A 9,959-nucleotide genomic window follows, 5' to 3' on the forward strand; every position below is an offset into this window, starting at 1 on the left:
TCTTCTTTCCACCAGTACTACATTTTATTCCATTCTTCTCCACCAACCTGTGTAACCCAGAAACTGATTCCCTCTAAAACCGAGTTCCTCTGCAGAGTTCCTGATTGACCTCTCTACCCAAAATGTTATTCCCTTACTTGTCCGTACCTGCCCTGCTCAAGATAGAGGAGTATTAAGGAAAAGGGGGGATTGAAACAAATCAGGACCCTGTGTGCCCTCCCAGGTACAAATCCTTTCTGTGTCCCCCCCCTTCTCTTGTTTGTAGGGAAAAGGCTTTAGCCTCTTAGACCTTCCCTGAGTTTCAAAGTGCAGATTCAAGCAGTTGATAATTAGGGAAGGGAGGGAATGGGGAAACAAACGAGGAGCAGTCAGGAATCAATAGTGCAGCCTTGGGGCAGGGTCCTGGTTCCTCCTCAAAGGATATGCATAGCAGTATCTTTGAGTTCTTCTGTAAGAACTAAGGCCGGCAGCCAGGTGGAGGATGACAACTTTGGCTGAGCACAAGATTCCTGGAACATCACCCTGCTACCTCACCAGCAACCAATCAGAAGAAAGTCAAACACCCTCAAGCGCTTACACTAAATTCTGCCTATAAAAACTTCTCCCTCCCCAAAAGCCATCAGGGAGTTCAGCCTTTGTGAGCACGAGCCACCAGTTCTCTTGGCTCGGCCCTGAAATAAACCTTTCTCTGCTCCAAACTCTGATGTTTCAGTTTGCTTGGCCTCACTGCCTCAGCCACGTGAACTGGTGTTCCACAACAACCCCCATGGTGTGTAACCTTCTGTACTTTTTTCCAAGTGCTTATAATCATGTAAAAAAGCATATTCATTTATATATGTACATACAAATGTGCATAGACATACATATATATGGGAAAGTGCCACTGTTTTGTTTACCATAAAAATAGATTGTACTACAAAGACTTCTCTAAATTTTCCATTTCTATCTTGATAATATTTTGGGAAAATAAAACTAAGCTAACGAAGAAAAAATGTATGCATAATTTATTCAGCAATTTCTTCATTGATGATGATTACATATTTTCAGTCTTTTTCCCCTAACAAAATGAGGCTATAAATATCCTTGAAAGTCAAACAAAACGAACGAAAAATATAATAAGAATGACCAGCAATTCCACTCCTGGGTATATATCTGAAAAAACCAAAACACTAATCCGAAAAGATACATACACTCCAATGTTCATAGCAGCATTATTTACAATTGCTAAGATACAGAAGCAAACTAAGTGTCCATCAACAGATGAATGGATGAAGAAGATGTGGTATATATATACAGTGAGATACTACTCAGCCATAAAAATGAACAACATTTTTCCATTTGCAGCAAACTAGTGAATATAACAAAAGAGAAGCAGATTAACAGATATAGAGAACTAGTGGTTTACCAGTGGGGAGAGGGAATGAGGAAGGGGCAAGGTAGGGGTAAGGGAACAAGAGGTACAAACTATTAGGTGTAGAATAAACTACAAGGATATTTTGTACAATGTGAAGAATTTAGCCAATATTTTATAATAACTATAAATGGGGTATAAACTTTAAAAATTGTGAATCACTATATTGTACATCTGTAACATATAATATGTTACAAAGCATACGATACTTCAGTTAAAAAAATAGAGATGTTGATTCTTAATACTCCAACTGGGAATAGGGGCCCTCAGCTTAGAGATCCTTAAATAAATAGCAATTTCTCTCCTCATCTTTCTCCACATCTCTCCTCTTTGACAAGGAAGGACAACAGCTCTGTCTTATTTAGCTGCCTATCACTAGAGAGCCCTACTGTGCTAATTAAGAACCAGTTGACTGAAAGGGTCAGTTGAGCCCTAAGAGCCGGGTAGCATTCCTTCTTCAACTTAATTCTCCTCCCTCCCCACATTTTCCCTGGTAATTCTGTCTCTCCTTCACACTAGATCTATCAAAAACATCTAAGACACTTGATTAAAATGAAGATTCTAGGGACCTACTGAATCAAGCTTCTAGGCATGAGGCTCAAGTACCTGTTTTTACTACAAACCCTGCAAGTGGACACAGCTGTAACACATAACCCAAGGATTTATCAGGAGAAAACTGAATAGGTCCCTGAGACAGGAAGGGTGGACTAGAATCACTTAAAAAGATTCACTACCTGGATGAAAAATTACTCTGATGCTACCAAAAATGAACTGAAACCCAAAATGCCATATCACTTTTACTGAATACATGCTGAAGCCCAAGGGAAAATGTCACTTTCCACCAGTGCTCCTATGATCTGACAATTCAAGCTGTCCCCTGTGCTCTGAATCCTTTAAAAGCATCTTCTCTAGAAAACATATGTCCCAAGCTCCATGAAATCCTCAGAAGTTACCCACATCTGCCTGAAACTGCTCAGAGAGGTCACAATGGATGCACTGATCCATTCAGAGAAACATCCATCAGGAGAAGCGGTGATCTTGATGGGAGTTCCTCTGAAGGCCAGCTGTTCCAGTTCTTTCATAAATCTTTTCTCAAGCCCAGGGAAGAGAGTGGTGCCCCCAGACAGCACAATTTCTTCAAAAAGATTTTTCTGGATGTTGGTGTCACACTTCATAATGCTGCTGGAGACCATTTTTGATAGTCCTGAGTTGTGGACACCCAGCCAGTCAGGTGCAAAAAGAATCTCAGGTACCTGGTACAGCTGATCCCCAAGGTGGATGACATTTCCATCTGGTAGTTTGTATTTTCTCAGGACCTCCTCTGGCTTCTTATGAAGTTTGTTCTCTGGCTCTAAGGCCACATAGCACAGCGTCTCTTTTATGTCATCCACTAAGGCCTTGTTGAGTATGCAAGGGTAATTACACCCACTAGCCAGGAGGAGTCGGGTGAGGTGCTCTGTGATGTCTCTCTCTGCCACATAGAGTTTGGTGATGGCATGAGGAAGGGAGTAACCCTCAAAAATGGGGACAGTGCAAGTGATCCCATTACCACTGTCCACCACTAAGCCCGTGACAGAGGCACAGGTATACAGTGCTACAACCACGTAGTTGGACAGGTAGAAGGCAGGCACACTGAAGGTCTCAAACGTCACTTCTGCTGTCTTCTCTCGAGTCTCCCTTGGCTTCAAGGAGGGCTCAGTCATGAGCACAGGTTGTCGACAGGGTTTTACTCCCAGCTCCCACTAAAAAAGATACTTCCAGAGTTTTTACATGTCATTCCATCTTGTTACCAGTCCATGTTCAATGGGATAGTGCAAATGCAAGGCTCCATACTTGAACAGGGCTTTTCCCCCCACAGTGTAATTTTTCTGATTGGCTTCTGGTAAAGCCATGTTGAATTTAGGATGCCCCATGACAGAAATGATGACATGATGGGGCCCAGTCTCTCCAGACATGCCTACTTTGCAGAGTCCTGATCCACTGGCAAAAATTACAGCTGGAGTATCTAATGCATATGGCTTAAACATGTCTGCAGCACGCTCTTCTGACCTTCGCCAAAATAAAGAAAGAACATGGCCACTTTGTGAGATAATAGGTACCTCTGGAAGTTTATCAGCCACAGGATTCCAAAGTTCTTAGGTTGTCACTGAAGCAGAGCTAGCAGGCTGTCCCCTAACCCCATCCTCAACCCATGAATACTGTCCCTTTTCAAGCAGCACAGGGCCTGCTGAGGCAATTTCAGTGATGACTGCTCACTATGTAATAAAGTAGCCGAGGCAACAATTGTTCTCAGAGAGCATCAGAGGATGTTTAAGGGGTGGGGTCTCTGAGCCACCAGTACTCCTAGCTTGGTGATACTTGAAACAGAGGAAGGCAAACCATACCTCTGAACAGCTTTTGATAAGTCTGTGATCATGAAGCAAAGGCCTAGGCTTAGAATCTAATGAAGCGGCCCAGCTGTGAGGTTGTCCCAGAAAGCTGACTTCTATACTCAGCTGAGCTGCTGTTTGTGGGATGACAATTATACCCTTTCCTTTGCTAAGGGAAGGAACTAATCAGCAGACACAGGTTCAGATTGGAGTAAAGATGCCAACAATCCAATTCCAGAGGTGGTCAGAACACCCTTTCTTTTATTCCCCCTTATATTTGTTTTGTTTTAAAACAGATTTATTAAGATAAATTTCATATACAATACATTCACCCATTTCCATGAATTTCAATATATTCAACTATGTACAAACATTACAAGAGTCAAGTTTAGAACACTTTCTTTACTTCAAAAAGAAACCCTGCACCTTTTAGCTATCACCCTCTTCGGGCCATCCTCATGAGCCCTAAACTCCACTAATAATATTTTTGTTGTCTCTATAGACTTATCTCTTCTGCATCTTTCACTTAAACAGAATTATACATGTGACCTTTCACGTCTGGCTTCATTCATTTAGCATACTTTATTCAAAGTTCTTCCATTTGAATATAATTTTTTTTAACCTATTCTACACCGTAACATTTTTCACAGTATTTATAATCCTTACTTATTTCTGTAAGGTTGGTAGTAATATCCCCTTTACATTTTTGAACTTTTAAGAGAACTGTTTTTTGGTTTCATTGATTTCTCTATTGTTTTTCTATTCTCTATTTCAATAATTCCTGCATTTTTTATCACTTTATTCCTTTTTTAAAAAATTTATTTTATTTATTTATTTTTTGCTGTGTTGGCTCTTTGTTGCTGCGCACAGGCTTTCTCTAGTTGCGGTTAAGTGGGGGCTACTTTCATTGTGGTGCACGGGCTTCTTGCTGCAGAGGCTTCTCTTGTTGTGGAGCACGGGCTCTAGGCATGCGGGTAGTAGTTGTGGCACGTGAGCTCAGTAGTTGTGGCTCACGGGCTCTAGAGCACAGGCTCAGTAGTTGTGGCTCATGGGCTTAGTTGCTCTGAGGCATGTGGGATCTTCCCGGACCAGGGCTTGAATCCGTCTCCCCTGTATTGGCAGGAGGATTCTTAACCACTGTGCCACCAGAGAAGCCCCCCTTTTATTCCTTTTGCTTGCTTCAGTTTGCTTTTCTTTTTCCAGTGTGTTAAGTTTGAAGGTTAGACTGTAGATGTAAAATTTTTCTTCTTTTTTTAAAATACAGACTGAGATGATTCATTTTATTTGTCAACTTGGCTAAGCTATTGTGCCCAGTTGTTTGGTCAAACACTAGTCTAGACATTACTATGAAAGTATTGTGTTTATGTGATTAACATTTAAAATCAGTTGGCTTAAATAACAGAGATTAACATCCATAAGGTGTGTGAGCCCCATCCAACCAAATGAAGGCCTTCAAAGCAAAACTGAAGTTTCTGGGAGAAGCAGGAATTCTGCCTCCATACTGTAACATAGAAAACCTTTCTGAATTTCTAGCGTGCTGGTCAGCCGTATAAATTTCAAACTCAAGACTGTAACATTATTATGCTTAATGTGTCACCTTGACTTGGCTAAGAGATGCCCAGATATCTTGTAGAACATTATTTCTGAGTGTGTCCATAAGGGTGTTTCTAGTAGAGATTAGCATTTGAATTGGTAGATTGAGTAAAGAAGTTCAGCCTCACCAATGCAAATGGGAATTATTCAAACTGTTGAAGGCCCTGAACAGAACCAAAAGACAGAAGAAGGACAAATTTGCTCTTGGTGTCTCCGGGATACCCATCTGTGGACATCGGACATGGGTACTCCTGGGTCATGGGTCTTCAGACTTGGACCAGGACTTTCACCATTGACTCCCCTGGTTCTCAGGTATTCAGGTTTGTACTGGAACTATATCACCAGCTTTCCTGGGCCTCCAGGTTACAGCTAGCAGTTGATGGGACTTCTCAGTATACAAAACGGCATGAGTAAATATCTTTTTATCCATCATCTATTCTATTCTATTCTATTAGTTTTGTTTTTCTGGAAAACCCTGACGAACACAAACATCAACTCTTCTTTTTTTTTTTTTTTTTAGCTTTTTTGAGGTATACTTAATATACATTTGCTCTGGTGATCAGTGATCATTGATCTTTGATATTACTATTGTAATTGTTTTGGGGCACCACAAATCGTGTCCTTATAAGAAGGCAAAATTAGTAAATGTATATGTTTTGACTACTCTGTTGACCAGCTGTTCACTGATCTCTTTCCTGGAGCCTCCGTATTCTCTGCAACACAACAATATTGAAATTAGGTCAATTAATAACCGTACAATGACCTCTAAGTGTTGAAGTGAATGGAAGAGTCACACAACTCTCACTTTAAATCAAAAGCTAGAAATGATTAAGCTCAGTGATGAAAGTATGGCAAAAGCTGAGATAGGTTGAAAGTTAGGCCTCTGGCACCAAACAGCCACGTTTTGAGTGCAAAGGAAAAATTCTTGAAGGAAATAAAAAGTGCTGCTCCAGTGAATACACAAATGATAGGAAGGCAAAATAGGCTTATTGCTGACATGAAGAAAGTTATAGTGGTCACGAGAGAAGATCAAACCAGCCACAACATTCCCTTAAGCCAAAGCCCAATCCACAGTAAGGTCCTAATTCTCTTCAATTCTATGAAGGCTGAGAGAGGTGAGGACACTCTAGAAGAAAAGTTTGATGCTAGCAGAGGTTGGTTCATGAGATTTAAGGAAAGAGGCCATCTCCATAACAATAAAGCAGAAGGTGAAGCAGCAAGTTCTGATTTAGAAGCTGCAGCAAGTTATCTAGAACATCTAGCTAAGATAATGAAGGTGGCTACACTAAACAACCGGTTTTCAATGGAAATGAAACAGCCTTCTATTGGAAGAAGATGCCAGCGAGGACTTTCACAGTGAGAGAGAAGTCAGTGCTGGCTTTAACTCTTAAAAAGACAAGCTGATTCCCTTGTTAGGGGCTAATAAGTTGAAGCCAAAGCTCATTTACCATTTATAAAATTCTAAGGCCCTTAAGAATTATGCTAAATCTTCTCTGCCTGTGCTCTATGAAACAACAAAGTCTGGATGACAGCACATCTGTTTACAACATGGTTTACTGAATATTTTAAGCCAACCATTGAGATCTACTGCTCAGAAGAAAAAATTCCTTTAAAAGTATTACTGCTCATGGATCACCCAAGAGCTCTGATGAAGATGTACAACAAGATTAATGTTGTTTTCATGCCTGCTAACATAACACCCATTCTGCAGGTCATAGTTGAAGGAGTTATTTTGACTTTCAAGTCTTATTATTTAAGAAATACATTTTGTAAGGCTATAGCTGCAATAGATAGTGATTCCTCTGATGGATCTGGACAAAGTACATTGAAAACCTTCTGGAAAAGATTCACCATTCTAGGTACCATTAAGAGGATTATGTGACTCATAGGAAGGGGTCAAAATATTAACATTCACACGAGTTTGGAAGAATTTGATTCCAACCCTCATGGATGACTGTGAGTGGTTCAAGACTTCAGTGGAGGATGTAACTGCAGATGTGGTAGAAAAAGGAAAGATAATGGAATTACAATTGGAGACTGAAGAGATGACTGAATTGCTCTAACCTCATGATGAAACTTTAACAGACAAGGAGATGCTTCTTATGGATAAGCAAAGAAAGTGGTTTCTTGATATATGGAATCTATTCCTGTGGAAAATGCTGTGAATATTGTTGAAATGACAACAGAAGATTTAGAATGTTGCATTAACTTAGTGATAAAGCAGCAGCAGGGTTTGACAGAATTGACTCAAATTTCAAAAGAAATTCTCTGTGAATAAATTGCTATCAAACAGCAGTGCATGCTACAGAGAAATTTTTCATGAAAGGAAGAGTCAAATAATGTGGCTAACTTCATTATTGTATTATACTGAGAAACTGCCATCACAGCCCTTAATCAAACACTACACTAATTAGCAGCCATGATCACCTAGGCAAGAACCTTCACCAGCAAAAAGATCATAACTTGCTGAAGGCTCAGGTGATGGTGAGCATTTTCTTGCAATAAAGAATTTTTCAATTATGGTATATGTATTTTAGACATAATGCTATTGCACACTTAATAGACTACAGTATAGTGAAAACAAAACTTATATGCACTGGGAAATGAAAAATTTTATGTGATATTTGCTTTATTGTGGTGGTATGGAACTGAACCTGCAAAATCTCCAAGGTATGTCCATACAATTTTTTTATGTATTTACTTTTATCTTTTAATTTTATTGAAGTATACTTGATTTCCAATATCATGTTAGTTTCAGGTGTACAGCACAGTGATTCAGTTATATATATATATATGTCTATAAATATATATTTTTTCTTTTTCAGATTCTTTTCCCTTACAGGTTATTACAAAATATTGAGTATAGTTCCCTGTGCTATGCAGTAGATCCTTGTTGGTTATCTATTTTATATATAGTGATGTGTATATGTTAATCCCAACCTCCTAATTTATCCCTCCCCCACCTTTGGTAACCATAGCCTGTTTTCTATATCTGTGGATCTATTTCTGTTTTGAAAATAAATTCAGTTATATATTTTCAGATTCCATAGAAAAGAAATATCATATGATATTTGTCTTTCTCTGTCTGGTTTACTTCACTTAGTATGATAATACCTAGGTCCATCCATGTTGCTATAAATGGCATTATTTCATTCTTTTTTATGGCTCAGTAATATTCCATTGGATATACATAACATACCACATGTTCTTTATCCATTCCTCTGTCAACGGACATTTAGGTTGCTTCCATGTCTATTGTAAATACTGCTGCAACGAACATTGGGGTGGATATATATTTTAGAATTAGAGTTTTCTCCAGAGATTATCATACTAAGTGAAGTAAGTCAGACAGAGAAAGACAAATAACATGTGATATCGCTTATATGTGGAATCTAAAAAAATAATACAAATGAACATATTTACAAAACAGAAACACTCACAGACTTAGAGAATGAACTTATGGTTATCAGGGGGAAAAGGGTGGGGGGATATATTGGGAATTTGGGATTGGCAATGTACACACTACTATATTTAAAATAGATTACCAACAAGGACCTACTGTACAGCACAGGGAACTCAGCTCAATATTCTGTAATAACCTAAACGGGAAAAGAAATTCAAAAAGAATGGATACTTTTATGGGTATGACTGAATTACTTTGCTAACTAACACATAATTATTAATCAACACTCCAATATAAAATTAAAATTTAAAAAGTAAAAGAATAAAAACAAAGATATGCCACACTAAAACTAATCAAAAGTAGTCTGGAGTGGTTAAATTAATATCAAAGTGTATGTCAGAGCAATGACTATTACCAGGGACAAACAGGGACATTTCATTATGATAAAGGGGTTAATTCATCAAAAGTACATAGCAGTTCTAAATATTTATGTACCTTACAGCACACTCTGAAAATACATGAAGCAAAACCTGATAGAACTATGAGGACAAACAAGTTAAGTCAGAGATTTGAATACTTGTACAATGCTATCAACTAACTTGGCCTAACTAGTGGCATTAAAAAAACACTCTACCAAACAGCAATAGAATACACGTTCTTTGCAAGTGCACCCAGTACACTGAACAAGATAGACCATATTTGGGGCCATAAAACAAGTCTAAACTAAATTTGAGAAGATTCAAAGTATGTTTTCTGGTTGCAATGGAAACAAATTAGAAATCAAAAGCAAAAAGATATCTGGGAAATCTCCAAATATTTCAGAACTAAATAACACATTCTAAATAACCCATGGATCAAAAGAGAAATTAGAAGTATTTTTAATTGAATTGAAATGAAAACACAACACACTAAAATTTGTGGATGCAGCTAATGCAGTACACAGAGGGAAATTTATAAAACTAAAATGCTTATATTACACACAAAAAAACTGTCTAATCACTGACCTCAGCTTCCACTTCAAGAAACTAGGAAAATAAAAACAAATTTAAAAAAAAAGTCTCCATATATATGCCCCTGAGTGGGGTTGCTGGATCATATGGTAACTCTATTTTTAGTTTTTTTAAGGAACCTCCATACTGTTCTCCATAGCGGCTGTTCCAATTTACATTCCTACCAACAGTGT

The 9,959-nt window shown here is 38.4% G+C and overlaps 1 protein-coding gene across 1 annotated transcript; it reads right to left on the bottom strand.

Moving 5' to 3' along the window:
* Window positions 1–2,304: 2,304 nt before the first annotated feature.
* On the bottom strand, window positions 2,305–3,438 carry ACTRT1 (actin related protein T1; the record flags this gene model as incomplete). Its single annotated transcript, XM_082681667.1, is given in 4 exon segments — window positions 2,305–2,319; window positions 2,323–3,153; window positions 3,157–3,177; window positions 3,181–3,438. Coding segments are annotated over 4 exon segments (1,125 nt in total).
* Window positions 3,439–9,959: the final 6,521 nt, after the last annotated feature.

This window comes from Grampus griseus (assembly GCF_964374135.1).
Source record: "Grampus griseus genome assembly, chromosome: X".
Classification (NCBI taxonomy): Eukaryota; Metazoa; Chordata; class Mammalia; order Artiodactyla; family Delphinidae; genus Grampus; species Grampus griseus.